The 21,778-nt window shown below is 35.0% G+C and overlaps 1 protein-coding gene across 3 annotated transcripts in view; it reads right to left on the bottom strand.

The window, feature by feature from the left end:
* Window positions 1-4,707: 4,707 nt before the first annotated feature.
* The window catches only part of LOC129273690 (uncharacterized), a 28,494-nt gene continuing 11,423 nt past the window's right edge, over window positions 4,708-21,778 (bottom strand). The window contains exons 11-21 of one of the 3 annotated variants that reach the window (XR_010295200.1): window positions 21,367-21,694; window positions 20,268-20,348; window positions 19,420-19,506; window positions 17,503-17,610; window positions 16,613-16,765; window positions 16,004-16,129; window positions 12,724-12,904; window positions 9,450-9,596; window positions 8,628-8,745; window positions 7,475-8,047; window positions 4,708-7,356 (exon numbers count right to left, since the gene is read on the bottom strand). Coding sequence is in view for 1 of the 3 variants with exons in the window: in XM_054910754.2 (XP_054766729.2) it covers window positions 7,909-8,047; window positions 8,628-8,745; window positions 9,450-9,596; window positions 12,724-12,904; window positions 16,004-16,129; window positions 16,613-16,765; window positions 17,503-17,610; window positions 19,420-19,506; window positions 20,268-20,348; window positions 21,367-21,694 (1,468 nt within the window). In the remaining 2 variants the exon portion in view is untranslated. Of the gene's footprint in view, window positions 8,048-8,627; window positions 8,746-9,449; window positions 9,597-12,723; window positions 12,905-16,003; window positions 16,130-16,612; window positions 16,766-17,502; window positions 17,611-19,419; window positions 19,507-20,267; window positions 20,349-21,366; window positions 21,695-21,778 lie in introns of all 3 variants that reach the window. The other 2 variants (XR_010295201.1, XM_054910754.2) reach the window with 2 other exon arrangements.

Raw genomic sequence — 21,778 nt, 5'->3', positions numbered from 1 at the left:
TATTATTACAGAGAAAGGGGCACTAAGCCTGTTATACCATGGAGGTATAATGTTCTGCTGACATTTTACGAAAACCAAATTATCGAGGTAAAACGCCACGAGTGGGCAGCTTATTTTTTTTCTTAGCTATCAAATATTCCAAGTCCTGTTGTTTTTTAACAAATGTTTTTAAAAAAGCAAAACTTTGAAGATTATTCTTAAATTTACATGTATGAATATAATACTTCAAAAGTAAAAATGAACTTATCAGTTGAGAGTTCGAACATTTTTTCAAAATTAGAACCATTTATTTAAACATTATTTTGGGAAATTTTCGATAGAAGGGATTGCCAAATAGGCAAACTATTGTTTCCTCACTTTTATCACAGAAAACACAATTGGGCGAGTCCTTAGATTTAATCTTTTATAAGAAATCATTTAAAGCTATGGCTTTATGAAAAATCTTAAAATAGAATGATCTTAATTTAGTATCAAAGGTACAAAAAAAAATGTGTAATGTATCTTTTCCCAATTGATAGATACTGGTATTGGTAAACGTTCATCCCAATTAGAGTATCTTTTGTCAGGCGTGTGTGATCCCTTAAATAAATTGTATGAATTTCTAGGGACTTTTTTATAACTCAACAATTTATGTACAATTGTTTCATAAACACCAATAATACCAGGGTCAACATTTACCAACCATTCTTCAGGGATGAAAAATTATATTTCCTTCTGTCTGTTTGGGGGATTCCAAAATCTAACACAAGCTCTTCAAAGAGTTTGTGACCTAAAAGATGAGGATTAAATAAGTCTGACATCATTAAGCCATTTCTCTCATGCCACACTGAATAATTAAAATACTGTTTAGTTTTTGAACGAATGAATTTGGTATACTACAGGAGTTAACAACCACTATATTCATGTTGAGGATCACATTCAGGAATTTAAAGATGTTGTAGATTTAGATTTATTTGGAAGTTCATAATAAAGTGCGCATGCTCCAAATGCTAGTTTTCACTTCGAAAATGTTATCCCAGTTCACCACAAAGGGGTTAGTGGGGGTTGGTATCATTGACATTAAAATCCCCATTCCCTACCATACGTTCAAATGCCTAATGATCACTCTTGAAAGTATGATTTTGTTTTCACTCGTTCACTTCACTAACTCCCGTGGAAATAAATGAAACACCTGGAAAAGAATTGTCTTGTCCCCCTCATGCAATATCGTGAAATCACATATGCCCGCATCTACATTATTTTATTTTCGTGCTTTTCAAAGTGCTCGGGACCAATTTGTTCTCCATTTGTAGTGAAAACATTTTTTTTTTTTTTGCTTTTCACATTTCTCTAGATCAAGTAATCGGGGCCTGATGGGTATAGACGAAATGATTATGAAAAACATTTTCAAGCATTTTGATTATGTGATTTTTTGTTAAAAGTAGCTAGCTGCTTTGTCAGATCTGGGTCCCGTTGCAGAAAGAGTTGCAATCAATCGCAACTCTAAAAATCATGCGCAACTTGATTTTCAACCAATCAACAGCGCGCATTTGGGACTTGCGATTGATTTTTTCAATTTCAATTTCAATTTCAATTTATTGACCATTAAAAACACATCAAAATATTTAAAGAAGCAAGACTGCTTATAGCCGGGGCCCTACAAATACACAAATAACATAACTGGTAAAAAAAAAGTTATAAATAAACAAACACACACACACTTCCACACATCATCACACAATGCAAAAACACAGGAGATAGAATAGAATAGAAGATAAGTCAAGATAAAAAAATTAAAAAAAATAAAAAATAAAAAAAGATGAAATGCTATTACAATTACAGGGTGGGATTGGAGTTCTTTAAATAATTGAACAAAAATGACCTTGATAGGAACTTAAATCGTGAGAGTGTTGTGCTGTTTTTGATATCAGAAGTGAGAGAATTCCATTCTTTCACCCCGATATATCTGATGGAATTACGAATGAAATTATTTATAGAAAAAGGAATGCGTAAGTTGTTTTGATGTCTAGTAGAGTAATTATGAATTTGAGAATTTGTTTGAAACATTCGTGAGAAATTTTACGATGGAATGTCTTAACGGGGGGGGGGGGGGGAGGGGTGTGGCCTGCGACATGTTATGCCAGACAATGCGAGGGTGAGGTGCCAACTGAAGCCAGAGGAGATTCTGGAAGTTCACCCTCTCGTAAAATTTGCTTTAATCAAAGCAGATTAAAACAGAGAAACTATAATCTCAATTGAAGGTGATACTTATCTCAACTTGCGATTCACGCTAGTATTATGTGTCTTAGTTTGCTGTTCATACGAGTACAAAAGTGCCCTAAAACGGTCCTGTTTAAGGTCCGTACATCTCAAAACGAATTCGCGCTTTGCGCTCGCACTATAGACCTACCTTTCATTGTAACAATTTTAATATTTTCTGTGTAGTAAATGAAAAGCTTAATTAAAAGAAAAACGGTTCAAATTCAATTTTGATCAAAATTGATTTGTAAAGATAATTATGTGTATCGTACACATTGAAATCAAATGAACCATTGGCGCATTATTACTATTTTTTTAAATTGGCAAAAATTCATCACAGCTGTAGGCTTTATTCCAAAAGTAGCCTCCAAACAGTTTATTCCAAAAGGAGCTAAATCCGTCATGGTCATCAACGACATTACCTAAAGTTATGCATTCATCTCAACGTTTTCGATACTATTATGTTCATCAGTGCAAGCTTTGATTTAACCGAGTTTTACTACTTTCATGAATGTTTTTGGATTTAGCTCCTTTTGTAATAAAACGTCGAAAATCACCTCTTTAGACAAAGATAAGAAAAACTCCCGATTTTCCCCCTGTTCAATTCTTAATGGATAACTATCAGAAAACATGTAAAAAGTAATCTACGAGCAATATTAATAGGCCCGTATTCTGATATAGGTTTAATTAAACCCGCCAAGTATAGTTAACCTTAGCTAGGTTAACTAAACATTTTCTAAACCTCACCAGGCTCACCTCTGGTCTAAGTGTAGTTATATTGTGAATTTCCATTGTTAAACATGTTTAAATATTTAAAAATTGACCCCCCCAAAAAAAAAAAATTGACTAAGGTTTGTTTTATTCCAATAGGAGCTATAAATCCATAAAAATGGTATTAATAAAAAATCGTAAAATTGAAAGTAATTTCTATATTTAAAAAAAAATAAATATGATTTGATTAATCCAAGATAAAAGCATATTAAGATAGGCCCATCGCTATATCAAAAAGCAGTGGTTAAGGGAGATGTGGTGAAGAATTCGATTTACTGAAAAAAAAAACACTGAAGACGGATTAGCTTCTTTTGGAATAAACCTCTTGAATTGGCCAATATAAAAAAAAAATCAGCTCGCATTTTAAAATACCTAGTTATCATCAGGTCAGAATAAATTTTAACTCGATCTTCAAACTACCATTATTTGATTAGTAAAATTATCCTCTTCAGTTCCTGCAAAATCCTTTGAAAATTTCAGAAAAAGAGAATGATGATCATTGGGTATACATCTCAGTTCAAAGTTCGCCTTTCTTGATCCATATTGGAAATTCGTTTCGTTCAAAAGTTCGATAAACATCAAAATACCTTATTAAACATATAAAACTATTTTTACATAAATTATATACAGTGAATGTGAGTCTATATCACATGGACTATATACAGTGAATGTTATCACACGGACTATATACAGTGAATGCGAGTCTATAATTGTCGCATGGATAAACATCTGATATCAGTTTGGTCCGCTATCAATTAAGTCACTCTTATTGATATTGCTGGTCTACGTTGCGCTTGGTATAATACTTCTTTTTTCCTGTCTCTCATTAAATCAAATGCCCAGTGGTTAAATTTCCACCCCGACTACTATAATTATTTTGAACTTATTTTTATTTTTTTACAATATATGGAAATTTGATTCAAAGATGAACCAAATGGAATGAGTGGCGTTAGACCAATTGGATATTAGACGGAATTGGTATATAACACTCATTTAAAGACACCCTTATCAGTTCATTTGCCCATTCATTGATTGACTAACTCGCTCATCGACTCATTTGTCCATTCATTCCTTCACTAACTCACTAATTCACTCTGCACTCATCCACCTACTCATTTAAAGACGCGCTCATCAGTTCGTTTGCCCATTCGGTGATTGACTAACTCGCTCATCAGTTCATTTGTCCATTCCGTCCTTTACTAACTCACTCACTTATTCACTCCGCACTCATCCATCCACTCACTTAAAGACACGCTCATCGCTTCATTTGCCCATTTATTGACTGACGAACTCTCTCAACAGTTCATTTGTCCATTCATTCCTTTACTAACTCACTCACTGATTCACTCCGCACTCATCCATTCGCTCATTTAAAGACACGCTTTTCAGTTTGTTTGCCCATTCATTGATTGACTAACTCACTCATCAGTTCATTTGTCCATTCGTTCCTTTACTAACTCACTCACCAATTCACCCCGCACCCATTCATTCACTCATCATTTTGTTTTCCCATCCATTGATTTACTAACTCACTCATTCATCCATTCACTCATTCATTCAATAATTTACTCACTCATCCATTTAGTAACCCATTCACTATAATGTACCTGCTCACTCAATTATATACTCACTGACTCACACACTCACTCACTAACTACACAAATAAATAAATCAGTAATAATCCTACATTTCTTTTTTGTATAAAACAATTTATATCACTCTATGCATAAATGTTACATCCATTACATCTAAAAAATAAATACTGCAATATTTGTTTTAAAACTTCATATATTACACTGACAGTATAAAAATTTATAAACATTTATCACATTAAAGTACAATATAATACAGATTCATTAAAGGACGGATAACACTTTAATTTAATAGCTTTGTGACATTTCATTTTTTTTAAAGGCATCTTCATAAATCAAGCTTAAAAACAATTAGGTACATGATTATCATTGTTGATAATCAAAATTCAAAGCAATTCAGATCTATTTACATCCTGCTTGCAAGTCTGTTAAACCACATCAAACACAATACCACATTGTAAGGCAACTTGTCAAATGTAGTGCTGGTTGATATTTGATTTCAATGCTAATTGATTATCGCCAGAAAAATATGGCCGAAAAAACATGATATATCACCGAGTCTGAACATTTATTATGTACGTTCATTATGGGCTGCAATTCTGTGAGAGAAGGGAAGGGGGAAATGAAAGGCATCCATTGGTGCTTGTTCATGAAAAGCAGGCATTACGGTACCAACTTTATAAGAAGTTCTGAGTTGGTCTAAAGCACTACAAAGCAAAAATTTGCTCAATAAATAACTTTTCATAATTGACAATATATTAATCATATTGTGTTACATGGTATATCACCATAATCACAAAAAAACAATTAGAAAATATTCAACATTTAAAAAAATTATTATGGCATAATTTTGATAACATTGAAATATTGCTCAGCGCTAGTCAAATAGCGGCTCTCCTGCTTTACACGTTTTATCTAGTATCATGAAGATTGGTTATGAAAAGCCACTTGGGGGAATCCTACGCGAAAGATACAGCTTTAACTTTTGACGAGGTACTCAATTGCAACTGTTTCAACACTGTCAATATGAAGGGAATTACTGCAGGAAATGGAGCAGTGGCAGGGACTTGAACCCACAACCCTCCATTTCAAAGTCTGAACCACTGGACCAATAGACCAGTTTGTAGTTACTTCATGGACAATTTGGTCAAATTACCTTTCATTTATTTCATTATGATAGGCAGATTTCAAAGCAAGATATTATGTAAGCATGCCTTACATAGCAGGATGAAGAAATTGAATAGACCAGGTGACTAGAATAGCACTTTAATGAACACTTTTTGAAGGTATTTGTTGAAATACCAGTCATTCATGGACGCATTGTTGTTTTTTGTGGATGTAAATGAAAAACACAATTCAAAAGAATATATGAATAATCAAGACATCAAAGTTGGTGCTTATCTCATTCAATTTTAAACCACCATGTCACTTTAGTACAAATGACCTTCCTCTGATCATGCGCAGAATCTTTTGATCATGCGCAGAAAGGAACTACGAACTGGCTTGCTTCATCCTGGGTTCTGTTGCACAAAAGATACTGTAATGCTCACTTTGCCATCCAATGGTACTTACCAAGGTAATAACAATGCTCAACAGAATCAAGGGTTTCATGTACATTGGATGATGGCAAAGTTACCATAATGTTTCCGTTTAATGCAACAAGATTCCAGGTCCTTCACTACTTTTCTCTTAAATCCAGAGAAACACATTTCAGAGCTATCTATTGACATCAAGTTCAGGCAATATTAGTGCTATTCCCACCATTTTCTCTTTTGTCTAGGTATTGTCATTAACAGGGGAGGGTTTCAACAACATTTTCGTCAGACATGTCAGATCTGACAATATTCCCTGTATTTTGATTGGCTAAGAAACACTATTACTATGATAACTGTCAGATAAAACAGGACTTGTTGGATATAACATCTGACAAGTCCTTTCAAGGAACACTCCCCATAGGATGGCAAAGTCCAAAACAAAAGTAGCTTGCTTGCCAATTAAATCAAAGCTCATATCCTTCTTTCAGATGAAACAATTAACATCCTGTTCAGTCTTCCCTTATCAAGGGCGTGGGCATAGAGGATTATGGGTTTGTGTGTGTGGGTGTTTGAGGGAGAGGGAGGAGTTACACAATACCCATTTTAAATTACCAGATGATCATCTAAAGTTGCACCATGGCATCAATGATCATTACACGGAGAGGTCTTTCATTCAACTTGGAGCTAATTGATTCGGACAGATAAAATGAAAATAAAAAGCTTTGAATGTTTGCACGGTGGTTACGACCAGGTGAAAATATTAGGATGTACCATGTAAGGACTTCTTTTTCTTTGTTCAAGTTCTGAGAAGAACTGTTGGATCTCGACCTATCGTGCAGTATTCTTCACTCTCTGTCAGGAATATTCTCAGATCTTTTCCAAAAAGAATATGCAACAGTCCCTCAAAAGTTCTTACAGATGATATATTGATTTCAGTAAAAGCAGAAAAATCAGAGACACATATTGGTGAGGTTTGATGAAAATCCATCACAGAATAAATAGAGTAAGGAATTTTCAAAGTTTTTATTTTGTGATGTCACAGATGAGCAGATCCTCCATACATGAATGTAAAGAAATAGAAATTCCCCCAATTCCTTTTACTCAAAAAGTTATTTTACTTCATACCCCCTTCTATAAGGAAAATAAGTTGAAATATTACATGATTGCTCGCAGAAGACATCACATGCGGATAATTGCCATGGTGCGGTCACAAGGTCACCCTTTTCCAACACAACCCCATCGGAGGGGGTGTGTGCAGTTGCCATGACAATTATCCGCCTTTTTCAGGTCGGGCGCTCGTAAAAAATAGTGCGGATTATTTTCGGAGTTTGTGAATGCAATTTTTATTGAATTATCCGCATTACTCTTAGGCGGATAATTGGAGGATGGGTTTATGAAAGGGGTATTAGTATGCTCTACTAAATTTGTGAGGATGGGGGAATGAATGAAAACAATAAGCTTGATATTGAGGTTTGGACCTCCACTTATTGAAAAAAAAATCATATCAACTGCAAATCTATTAATAGTTGCCCAAATCAATCATATTTATAGCAATTAATTATGAACCTGTAATTGATTATTGATTTGGTTCTTGCAAAAAGGAGTGTAAAATAATATTGAAGTGATTGCAAAATATTTCCTTGCAACATTCTTTCAGACTGGGCTTGGTAGAATTCAGAACTTGGGTTACAATCTGAATCGACAGAGGATCCTATATCTGATGACAGCATGCATCAAACAACCAACTGATATGCCACTTTAAATACCTTCGTCTAGTCCGGTCCAATCACCATTAGTCCGCTGTTGCTAAACTCTGCCAATTCGTCTATGGCGTCACCACCACTGACCAAGTCATCAATGTCCATCCGAGGGTTAGCTTGGATTTGACGCGTGCCGCGGTTCTGAGATCGTCTAAACAGAAACAAAGAGTAAAGCACCATCACAGAGAGCATCAAGAATTAGAGGTCATGAATATAGGCATATATTGGGACTTGAGTCAATTCGATCTCTTTCTTTGCTGTAAGAAGGACAGTCTGTCTGAGACAATGTTGGCCTACAGAATGTTTGACACAGCCCCCAGTTACACTACTGGGATGCACACATTGCGGTACTCAATCCCGACTCGTAACTGCATTTTTATGCGTTTACATGCCACTCCGAGGCAGTCATACTCCATTGTTGCTAGTTTGAAGAGCAAAATCTGACAAACTAAGGCTTCAAATATATCTTCAGGTTTTCCTTCAGCAAGAAATTTACCCACATTGTGCTGCTCTCAACCCAGGTGAGGTTAATGGATACCCGGCAGGATTATTTCTTTGAATGCAACGAGCGGTGGAAGGTAGCTCGAGCTGAAGCCGGGGCAATAATAATAATTACACAGCACCTCGGAATAGATTTCCTCGAGATAGATGGCACAATATAAATGCCTACTTTTATCATTATTTAATAATGAACTGTGCTTGGGTCACAACTAGTAGCTTTTATTTCATACCTTTCAACATTTTTGGCCAGGTTCTTCAGCTGAGAGGCAGTGATGATCTTGGGCTCTTCATCTTTCTGCTGATTTCCACTCGCAGTTGCCATAGCAACCGGTCTCTCGTTCCTATGCCCTGTATATCATATAAATGGAAAGGGACATGCATGATCAGCAAGCAGTACAATCGACACATTGCATTACATTTGTTTTTGTTCATAATCCTAAGTCATCAAAACTAAAAATATTCATTTCATATCCTTTTCTCTATCATAATAAAATCATATTCAAACTTGAAAATTTGAAGGAGAATGAAATGCATAAAAATCCATAGTGAAAAACAGTTTAATGAATGAGATTTTTTCCCCCATTGCCCATTGTAAAAGAAGGAAATTACTTGATAGGAAAAATCATTTCACTACGAACCAAATAATATACATCAAGCATCAGGCCTGCAGTACACTTTAATGTAATCAGAACATTGTGTATCCCTAATACTTATAAGTCAAGACAGAATCTGACCTATACCCAAGGAATTGCCAGGACCTGATCTTGGTTTGCAGGTGAAATTTCCTGGTTTGTTGGATCATGCTAGTGGTCGAGTGGTCAGTGGTCTGATTTTGAAGACTAGACCTAGAAGAGAAGAATGGACATTTTATACAGCTGCCTCAACCCAGAGCTGACACGGCACCTTAGATCTTGTGTTAGGCTCCACTCAAGACCCACTTTTGAATTAAAGTGTTGTATAGGGTCTGTGCCCGCAGACTGACTTGATCTCGCCTTTAATACACATATATGCAACAATAGACTGTTCTCATGTAATTATACAGAATTAATTACCTGTTCTAGATAGATTAGTTCCCCTGGACTGCATGCCTCCTCTGGACTGGGTCTCCGCTGAATTCAGCCTAAATTCTTGCATGGTCTCTGCGATCTTCTCCCGTAGGAGGGGAGCCATTCCGTACAGGAGCAAGTAGCTTACAATGTCTGAGTAAACAGGAACAGTCAAGGATAAAAACTCTATTTCACTATGAAAATATAACATTATGTTTACTTTCCGTCTACAAATCCTGGGTAGTCAGGTACCCATGTCTTGCCTTCATGAAAGCCTTGAATTTTATATTCACAAAACTAATGCTGAATACTGAAAAACAAAACTTTTAAGGAGAATTTGTAACTTTTTTTAATTTTTAAATTCAGCTTTCTCAAAATATTGATAGTCAAATTTAGAGCTTACATCAATGATAATTTAATCATGATAGTGAGATTTGCATGTTATATTTCTTCTTTTCATGTTATATTTCTTCTTTATCAGTTACAGGTTTGTCAGTGTCTTTGACGTTCTTCACAAACAGAGGGAACCATTATGCATGCGTTTTTTTTGTTTAATACCACAACAGGTGAAAGTGATATCCATGCAGTCAATTGTGATCTTGAAGTGACTTGCATGTTCGAGATTGCGCAGCATCCTATACAGCGACAAATAATGCACAATATGATGGCCTCGTTTTCTGAAGGAAATGAAGACATTGCCAATATGGGGAGGATAATGGAAACATTTGTTGGCCGGGGAATCTATAGATTAGGGGGCTATTTCATAAAGTTGTTCATAAGTTCAATGAGACATTAAAGCCCCGTGCACACTATGCGATTTGTTGCGATCCAAATTTCAAAGATATTGTAATAACATTTTATATTAACATTCTAACCAATAGAATCTTAGTGATCAGAGTTCAGAATAGTGGTAGGACTACGGAAATCAAATTTCAGTCTAGTTCGAGCCTCCCTGTAGGAAAAAAGCAAATTCAAATCCAAATCATAATGATGTCATCATCAGCTACGACTTGAAGCCGATTTAGACTTTACTCCAACCACAGGGCTTGCCACAAAGCAAAATCAAGATTTTATTATTCCTAATATAATGCCGAACTTCAAATGAAATAATTTTACTTCTTGGAACTTTCACATTTAATGCAAAATGCGATTTATTAAAAAATCATGTCGCATCGGATCACATAGTGTGCACGCTGGGCTTAAGAACGACTGGTGAGCCTTTCTTACATGCTAAATAATTCCCAATAAACAAATTGTGTACCATTTACCAAAGAAAGGATCATCAGTTATTCTTAAAGTAGCTCTTAACTTACAAACAGCTTTATGAAACACCCACCAGGGCCAGCATTCTATTCAATACTTAAAGTTGAATTAAGAAGGGGGTGAGTTTCCATAAATATAGGTTCTACATACAATATATAGTATATATAAGTTGTTCAAACACATATCATGTCACAATAATCCTCTGCCTTCTCGATATTTTGCTTTGAAAGTCTATGAAATTAGCCACCTGTCAGAGCCCGAGAGACGAGTGTACAGAAAAGTCACTCGGAGTGTGACGTCACCGGGGGGAATTTAGTATAAGAGGTGCCTGAATGTCATACAGAAATGCTATGCAGAGAGAGAAAGATATTTTACTTTTTTTTTTCAAAGCAACTCAAATCAAACAAATAGGACTGATATGTACAAATCTTTACTTTCCCTGTATAAAAAACAGTATGAATAACCACCATGAACTCTTCAATCATGATGTAAGATAGCAAACGGTGAGTTATTGAATGATATTTTCACTATTTCTCATTTATTTTATCACGATGTTCAATCAAGTGAGTAGCTGGAAAGTAATTCCGGCGGCTAGCTCAGCGCGCGCTGAACGCATAATACTAGTACACACAATACCCAGGCATTGAGTGTACTGTTATGGTCTGGTATGTCGACTTAGTTCATGGCCGTGCAGCGATCCCCTGGCGTTTTTTCTTCTTTTCTTTTGTCTTTGACTCCACTTTTATATCCTCTGGATCATTTCCACTCATAGCTCATTCCACAGAACAATCTTGAACCAAACGTATAGTATTCTTTCTCGGCCTTCTGAGTTGTTTTCTATATTTAATTGCGCTAGGGGTCACCGTCACACATACAAACGCAATTCGGAAGTGAGTTGAAGACAGAAAGATATATAGTAATTAGTATACATCTCTATGGTTGAAGACAACAAGAACGGTACGGTAGCTCGACAGCTAGCTGCGCCGGAGCGGGCGGCCGGTCGGCACAAAGCAATTCCGCAACCAACTGTGTTTTTTTGCAAGAGCCGCGTCACACGCGGATAAATATGTCATAATAACACGTCTGCTACGTTATCGACTGGTGAGAAGATCTCGATCAAATTTCATATTATTCACCTTGAAATTATTCCTTTAGGGTCTATATGGTATCATTCTGAGGGAATTCACATATTTGGAATAATAGTACGGCCACAAATATTTTAATCATTTCCTCTTTGCAAGTTCTATGGCTCGCAGATACAACTTCAACTGCAGTTATTCCATAGTAGTACACAAAACGGCACTGCCTTGTTTACTAAACCGGGACCGAATACCCCCCGGTGACGTCACACTCAAAGAACACCCGTCTCGGTAGGCATTGCAGGAGCGAACTAAGGGAAAATGGGTAGGGATAAATCGTTCAAATTCACTATTTTGAAAAAAGAAAATGGGGGGTCGAATCACCTATTAGTGTTTGGGGGGTTGTAAGGTTGCTATTAATGTAAATATCTCAATATTTGGAATCGTCTTCTTAATTCAACTTTAAGCCAGAATTTAAAGTATTTCACCAAGTATTCTGCCTAAGTAAAATACTCAAGCATGTTTGCTTTTCAATTGCCCTTTTTGGCTAAATATTTTTGCTAAAAATAGCCTCCTATGCGTAGTCATACATACTGCGTACAGGTAGATTCATAAACTGCACATCATTTGGCTTAAACTTCACATGATGTCACAATGGATATTAGTGAGTATTTTGCTTAAATTTGGCTTGATAAAGTAAAATACTTTAAGAGATCTGAATAAAATTATCAGCATTTTGCTTAGCCAAGTATATTGCTTTGTCAAATAGTTTCAATTGAATACCGGCCTAGAGGTGTTAATTTTGAGAGATAAGTAAAACAAAATCAAAGAAAGTTGTCAGATCTGATACTTTGTCAGAAGACAAACGCTGATGAAATGATCCCCTCAGCACGCTGCAAGGTGGATAATGTGCGTTGCTATTATTTAAGAAAGGATACGTGTCAGACGACTAATAGCAACACGGCCGTCTTTGCTGTAATGTTCCAGTGACTCTGTGAAAAGTCTGTGTCTCATTCCTTCGTTGGCTAGAGGAGCTAAAGCGTCGGCGGCTTCGTTAAACTCTCTCTCACTCATCACACCAAACTCACGGCCAGGTCTCTGGGCCATCTTCATCTCAACCTAAACAAGATACAAGTAATTATTGAAATGCTTACGGATAAAATCTATTTAAAGTCCACCCCAACAAAAAGTTGATTTGAAGAAAAAGAGAAAAATCCAACAAGCGTAACACCTAAAATTTCATCAAAATCGGATGTGAAATAAGAAAGTTATGACATTTTAAAGTTTTGCTTAAAGGAGAATGAAACTCTTGGAGCAAGTTAGCTTTTGTGAAAGCAGAAAAATCAAAGAATAAGATCAACAAAACTTTGAGTAAAATAGGACTAGCAATAAAAGAGTTATGAGCATTTGAATGTCGAGATCACTAATGCTATGGAGATCCTCCCATTGGCAATGCGACCAAGATCTGTGATTGAACACACGTACAACTCTCCCATTCGGACACTGAAAATATACCCCAAAACATCTCTTTTTGCTCATTCTAATCATATGACAAACGATTCATCAATGATATAATGTTGTGAAACCTCTGTACTTGTCATCTCATAAAGAAAACACCTAACCTTGTGATAGACTCTATAAAAGTGAGAATAAAAGTGAAATAAGTACTAAAGTAATGAGGGAGTTGTACGTGTGTGATATCACAGATCTTGGTCGCATTGCCGATGGGAGGATCTACATGGCACTAGTGATCTCAATATTCAAATGCTCATAACTTTCTTATTATTCATTCAATCTTCCTCAAACTTTCAACAATATGTTTCTTTGATTTTTCTCTTTGATATGGATTCAGCTAGTTTCAAGGGTTTCATTCTCCTTTAAGGACGTTCCACAGTTAAAGTGAAATCCATGTCGTTTTCACCAAACTTTGCACATAGATACTTTAGAACCTGAATATTCGAAATATGCAAAAATTAACATAGGTCCATGTGCTTGATTTTTTGCTATAGAGCTTCAAAGTTCACCTAAATGGATGTTCTTAAGAATTGCGCATTCAAAAGAATTTGGCATTATTAGACCTCGCAATATCACTACAATGAGTTTAAACCTATATTACTCAGTCAAGATACATGAAAAAGTCATCAAATTTTGCAAGAGAGTTAATCATTGTATTGTCAGAATGGAGAATCTATTTATAGTGCTATTTGTTTGCAATTTTAAGTCTAACAGCACTGTCAGTTCTTAAAAATGGCGTAAGAGATAACAAAAACCCAATCTCAAAAATGTGAAATTTCAATAACAAACTACCAAAGTACAAAAAATGCTGCACTTTATTCAAAATCCATGTCATTTTCACAAAAATTTGCAAAGTTGTAGAGGAAGGCATACATAAGAGGTGCAAACATTAAAAAATAGGGGTTCATGTGCTTGTTTTCAAACTATCAGTATTTTTATTAGAGAAAATGTGCTTTCTAAAACACCAAAAATGTGCTAAATGCTTTGTATCTATGTGAAGACAAAAAACAAAACCACTCTACCATTTATTCAAACTCGGGGTCATATTCGTGATTCTTGGTAGCATTGCAGAGTAAAGTATGTCAAAATTGTAGACATATTTTAAAAAATGGTCCATGGAATAATTCAATTTTTTAGCTTCATAAAATAACGCATTGGATCTGTAGTTAGCATGCAGATGATGAGAAAAATCAGCTCATAACCACAGCTAATTAATCGCCTGTTCATCCATTGTGACGTCAGCGCGCAGAGTGTAAAATATGCGCAGATCATAATGCGCACAAACATAACTGTGGAACGTCCTTAATATCACAAAATAGTTATACATGTATGCACATCGTGGTCGGTATGCAAATTAGGAGACTGATGACGTCATCCACTCACTATTTCTTTTGTATTTTATTACATGAAATATTCTAATTTTCTTTTCATTGTCCTGTGAAACACAGTTTTATTCCTCTCTGAACATGTGGCATTACCATTGTTATAATATTTTATGGTTCAGTTAAGTTGGTCCTTGATGTCAAATTGGTATAAATTGAAATATTGTATAATTCAAACAATAAAAAAAACCAAAGAAATAATGAGTGATGGACATCACTAACTCTCTCATTTGCAAGTCACTGAGTTGTGCATATAACTGTTTTGTAAAAATAAGCAAATCTTTAAAAATGTCATAACTTTCTTATTTTACAACCGATTTTTTATCAAATTTTCAGCAATATGCTTGTTTGATTTTTCTCTATCTATTCGAATCAACATTTTTCTGGGCGGGTGGACTTGACCTTTAAGGATTACCATTCCTGCAAAGGATTGCTGATATCGGGGTGGACATGGGATGGGGGAGGGGTTGGTGAGAATGGTTAGAAACTCGAAATTGGGGTTATATAGTTCAAACAAAATTTTTACTAATGGTGCCAGAGACTTTCAAAAATAAATGATAATGCTGTCTTCTACTGTTTCATCAAATATTGGATATTTGATACTCTACACTTTGTTTGGATTTGAATCTTATGATATATATCTGAAGCTTTCAGAATTAAATTACAGCACAAAATTGTCTTGATTGTCAAATGTAAATAAAGTATTTTTAAGAATAAAGCAAAATAAGAACAATGAAAGAATAAAGGAAAGATATCAATACTATACTATGGCAAAAAAAGTACATTTCAAATCAATGTACTATCTACTACAGATATAATCTATTTCAATGGGTGGACATCCAGTAAGGCAACATGCTTATCATGATAAATTTATATCTTTACATTTATATATATCCCTTAATACAATGTTTATAAGCACTGCATACTATCACCCCAGCTGTAGCAGTGCTAAAGTTGGCTTGAGTATAATTGAGGAATTCTTCCAACCACCCAGGTACCCATTTACTACACCTGGATGGAGAGTGGAAAATGTAAATAAATGCCTTGCCAAAGAATGCAAATGCTGTGGTGGGATTCCAACCCTGGACCTCATGGTTCAAAGCCTGAAGTCACTGAGCCACAACTCATCTACTTTTATGTTTACTCTTCATATCTCCCGTCTTAAATAGTGAGGACTACAAATATTTCTGTACAAATAGAAAGAAAGCAGAAGTCCATTTTCTTTACTCTTCTTCTTTTCCCCATCTTTATTTTACTCAAGAAAAAATTCCATCATTATCTAATATGTACGCATGTGTTAGACATAAAACAATAAACTCACATCTTGGAAGCGAGGCTCTCTATATTTCAGTATGACATACATGAAGTATTCAAAGATGAGCGTCTTTGTAACCTTGTTCTCACTGAAGGAAGTATAGCCAAGGTGAAGCTGATCTAATTCATCCTCCTGCGAAGAAAAAAAAAATATTATAACATCAATAATATCACTAAAAATTGTCTATATCTAAGCAACATCATGCTATGTAGTATGCACATCTTTGATGATAAACTCTGGCAATGGTAACAACACAAAATAAAATAATACTAATTATAATAATGATTGGTTCTTTTATAGCGCATAACACATAGCTTTCATGTCCCTATGCACTTGTTCACAGATAGAACAAAACTTACAGTACCATAAAAATATAATAAATCATATCTGCCAAACTGAAAAGGAAGAACAGAAAAACTACTGAAAATGCCTGTCCATTTATAGTGAGTTTATTCCTACAGGGAGGCTCCCAATCAACCGGAATTCCAATTCCACTATTTGGGACTTTAATGATTAGCATTTTACAGGTTGGAATGTTCATATCAAATGCTATTACAACATTTTCTGAATCGATCGGAAACTGATCGTGCAAGTGTGCACCAGGCTTAAACTCACATTCAGGAAGGGATAGACGGCCATGATGAAGTACTTGAAGTCCTCAATATGATGCCAGTCGACTCTGTCTACCAGATCGGTCAATATGAGAAGATATCTGGAGACAGTGGCATCCAGGTTACCGACCATCACATGAGCAAATATCTGGATGAACTATAGTATAAGTAGGGAAGAGAAAATCATGAATGGAGCAGTAAAAAAAAAATTAACCCGGACAGTCTTTGAATGTCACGAACTGCTGTGCTGCGGGTACTACCCCATCTACAGCAAGTCAGCGCTAGTCTGAAGAAGCCTGCAGAAACGAGTAAGTGAAAGCTCACAAGGTAAAAAGGAAATTGATCGTAAAAAGATGGAAATTTGTTTTATTTGAGTTACAGGAGTCTTTGAATGTTTTAGCGCATGCAATTTATCCACCACAATATTATTAAAGATGTGAATGAATTAAAGTAGGAGATATGAGATAACAAGAGAAATTTTCTTTTTTAAGAAGAGTTTTACTAAGTCTGAGCCCTTTGTTTTTTAAATTTTCATTTATTTCTACTCAAGAGATTAACAGATAAAAATACATAAAATAGACAATCAATATCAATGTACATCAAATAAATTAAAGAAAGTGAATAAGGGAATGGCCAAAAAGGAAGAAACCTTGTATGAAGCCAAATCATAACAACAACAACAACACAAAAAATACTTATACATAATAATAAAATACAAATTAAAGGTTACCCCCCGAACCCTGTGTATTGAAATATTTTAAGAGATGGAAAATCAAGTTTTTGCTGGGCTGAAAAGCAATTATTTTCAACTTGTCTGCTACAGGAAATGGAAAAGGAATCAGGGATGATTCTCAAAGAAAATATCCTTCATTTCAAAGTCTTTCAAAGGCTTGCCTTGTGTTGAGGGGCATACTCGATGACACCCTGAATGAAATCATGCATGCACAGATGAGCCACTTCTCTGATCAGGTAGCGCTCCTCCAGATGTGTGTATAGGGCTTCCTGGTGAGGGTCAAACAAAGGAAAGCAATCAACAATGTGTTCATACAGATATTCAACAGTTAATCAAAGGAATGCAATCAACAACATGTTCATACAGATACTCAATAGTTAATCATAAGAATGCAATCAACAATGTGTTTACACAAATACTCAACAGTTAATCAAAGGAATGCAATCAACAATGTGTTCATCCAGATATTCAACCGTTAAAGGAATGCAATCAACAATGTGTTCATACAGATATTCAACAGTTAATCAAAGGAATACAATCAGCAATGTGTTCATACAGATATTCAACAGTTAATCAAAGGAATGCAATCATCAATGTGTTCATACAGATATTCAACAGTTAATCAAAGGAATGCAATCAACAATGTGTGCATACAGATATTTAACAGTTAATCAAAGGAATGCAATCAACAATGTATTCCTACAGACATTCAACAGTTAATCAAAGGAATGCAATCAACAATGTATTCCTACAGACATTCAACAGTTAATCAAAGGAATGCAATCAACAATATATTCATACAGATATTCAACAGTTAAAGGAATGCAATCAACAATGTGTTCATACAGATATTCAAAAGTTAATCAAAGGAATGCAATCAACAATATATTCATACAGATATTCAACAGTTAATCAAAGGAGTGCAATCAACAATGTGTTCAAACAGATATTCAACAGTAAATCAAAGGAATGCAATCAACAATGTTTTCATACAGATATTCAACATTTAAATCAAGGGAATGCAATCAACAATGAGTTCATACAGATATTTAACAATTTCCCCCTTCTCCTCCTTCCTTTTCTCTCTCCTTTTTTTTCCATCTCCTCTTTTTTTCTTCATCTTTTTTATTCTTCTTCTACATTTGGAGAAAAACACTTCATTTTAAGACTAGGTATATCATTTATCAATTTGTCACCACTTTCATGAACAATCCCAAGCGGCAAATTTTCGGATAGATGCATTAAAGTTCCTCATAATTATTTTACTGCTCAATCTCTCAAGAATCTTATGATAAACATGTTGGGTTTCATCAAGCTCTTCGTAAGTTACACACAACCTATGCATGACTTGGTGCGAATTCATATTCTCATTGTTAATAAGTACCTAAATGGAAAATCTAATAATTTCGTTATCTCAATAGGTTTATAGGTAATGAATTCCCATGATGTTAAGACAGAGGAAAAATAGGAAATCTCACTTAGTACAAGATCCCTAGTCATGCATTAATTTGTACACTTAATTTCTTTCTTATCTAGTTTATATCCATCATAATAATAATCTTCAAACCCCTTCACGTGACCACAGATAATTCCAACCAATGTCACAAAATCGGGCAAAAATGCCATGAATCCAGACTTCTGACGTTGCAAGCTGAGAATTCTACCCCGAGCTGCAAATGGTAAATATACTTTGTATATTTACAGGAGATTGTAAGTGATAACAATGTGCATACACACAGCAATTAATAACCTTTATAAAATTTCATAAATAATTCATGATACTTTCATCTCAACCGAGAACATGGATTCTTTATTGTAAATCATTCAATCACATTTCCTATCTATAGTATTTAATACTGATGACAGATATAAATCAAACATATATGCTACAGCCCTCGGACGTTTAGTGGTGAAACTGTAGTGTCCTCAGTGACGCAGTTGCGACCATTTTCCTACAGGCCGCACCCTTCAGATAAATGGAAGCATTGCATTCCAGCATCACTCCGGGAAACGAAGTTCCAACCACCTCCTCTGGCTGCCGAATATATTTATTCAATACCCCAAATCATTTTACTTACAAGAATAGAGACTGCTGGAGTGCCTGCTGTTTCATCTTGAAGGAGAACGTAAGAATAGAACTGGGAGATCATTGACATCACTCGCCGCTATAACATGAAAGCAGGAAGATATTAAAACAAAGTACTCAAAGGGATGAATTAACTTCACAGAAAGTTGAAAACTTTTCAGTTGAAAACTTTGCATCTGACAGAATTAGAGGTATTCTGTATATCTTCCTGGTGTATAATTAACGATTCCTGACATTGTAGATGAAATAAAAGATATTAGGACATAGAGAAGCAACAAATAATTGAGGTTTGCTGTACATTGATCCTGAGAAAACCCAGCGGGCAGACTGCAGACTGGCCAAGGACAATTTTGATTTTCGATTTGATAGCATTTATTCCATTCATCATAAAAACAAAAACAAAGCACATACAAAGTTTACATAAATTACATGGAAAAATTGCAGATAATACAATGATAAAATCTGGGAAACAGTTGAATAAACAAAGTGTACATAATTTATAAATGAATGAGGAGGCAACTAGAAAGGGAAAGCCTTATTAGCGCTGCCACCTTTACAAAAATCTGGAAACTGAATATATATATGATATTGTAAAATACATGATGTAATAAATACTGAATACCAGATATAAACATTGAACATAAAAGGGGGAAATACAAATTATAACACAATGGTATACAACAAATGAACATCATGCCACAATCTTTCTGTCATGATGTTGGTACCGCTATCGTAACAACACAGAGATCTTGCTGAATAACTGACCACTTACTTAATAAAGCTAATTTATTCCTTTCTGATCTATGTTGAAAACGGCAAAACACAATAGTTTGAACTCACCAATTCCAATGGTCTAGGAACATGTCTGGTCTGACCAGTTCTTTCTTTGTAGTCATCCCAAAGCACGGTGAATGGTTTCTCCTATTAAGATAGACCAGAAAATTATGTTTTCATGTTAATTACATTCTTTCTCTGAATCATATAATAACAATTATACTTTATGCAAGTAGATTGCTCTGAATTTAGCTGATTTAAAATGATTAAATGGATTTATTGAATAAAAACTTAAGCAATCAAGTAATACATCACATTACAAATAAGACCCAAATGTATGATACTTCAATAAATTAATTCTTACTTTAAAGGTAAATCAAAGATAAAGGATAGATAATTTAAATAAAAAGTTTATCAAGAAGATAATAATGAATAAAAATTGGATTGAAAAAATATATATATATATATTTTCATAGACTGAATCTTAATTTTTTAGGTAATGCCAGCTCAAAAGGCATGCATATTAATCATCATTCATTCATTCAAACAAGACCCAATGTATTATACTTCAACAAATGAATTCTTACTTTGAAAGTAAATGAAGATAAATAGATAATAAAATTAAAAATAGTTTTACCAAGAAGATCATAATAGCGGAGAAAATAAGATTGAAAAACAATATTTTCTTAGATGAAAACTTAAGCTAATATATATTATTATTCATTTATTATCTCATATATATTTTGAGTTTCAGCATTCAATTCTACATTCCTTTCCTTTCTTAACACTGATGATTTAAAAAAAATCATAGACTAATTCAATATGAATTCATTTCAGTTATAATTGTTCAATAACAAACCTGATGACACTTCTTAAAATCTCCATTGCAAACAGAATCTGCATAATATAAACAATGTAGGGGCTTTCTTTTCAGCGGGTTCGTCATTCACTCAAAAAAAGCCAATTAGGTATTTAGGTATTGGCAAAACATTGCTACAAGTGAGGTGTATTTCCAATTTTGTTTTTAATTGAAAATTTTCCTGGAGCTGCTTAGTGGCTGCCGGGCTCATAATCAATTGGGCAAAATTAATTTTTTGAGAGATTTTGATTTCTATTTCTATTTCGAACAACAAAATATGGATTTTCATTTTTCCGTATGATATACCTGCTGTTCTTGTGCAGCGGCTTTCTCTTTCTCTTCTCCTTCCTCCTCTTCTTCTTCCTCTTCCTCCTCATCCCCCTCTTCCTTCTCTCCATCCTCCTCCTTCTCCTTCTCTCCTCCATCTTCTTCTCCTGTTGCTCCTGCATCCGTCTGGTCATCGACAGGTAGTCTTATCGTCACCTCTGGCCTCTCCATCTCCTGGGGCTCCTCCCCCTCCTGGGTACCCACCTCCTGATTGGCCATACGTTTGCCCTTCCGCACCCCGCTGGCGTCGGTGGTGCCTGATGGGGGCGCGCCTTTCTTGCCCTTTGGTGGGTGGGGCTTGCGGTATCTGAAGACAACATTAGTAATATTGAACAATTATTAACTACATATCTGAGCAATATGTCAGATGGATATTGATATGGGTCGGTAA

This window comes from Lytechinus pictus, chromosome 12 (genome assembly GCF_037042905.1).
Source record: "Lytechinus pictus isolate F3 Inbred chromosome 12, Lp3.0, whole genome shotgun sequence".
In the NCBI taxonomy this organism is placed as follows: domain Eukaryota; kingdom Metazoa; phylum Echinodermata; class Echinoidea; order Temnopleuroida; family Toxopneustidae; genus Lytechinus; species Lytechinus pictus.
The sequence above is the reverse complement of the archived record's forward strand: the minus strand, read 5'-3'. Positions and strand labels throughout refer to the sequence as shown.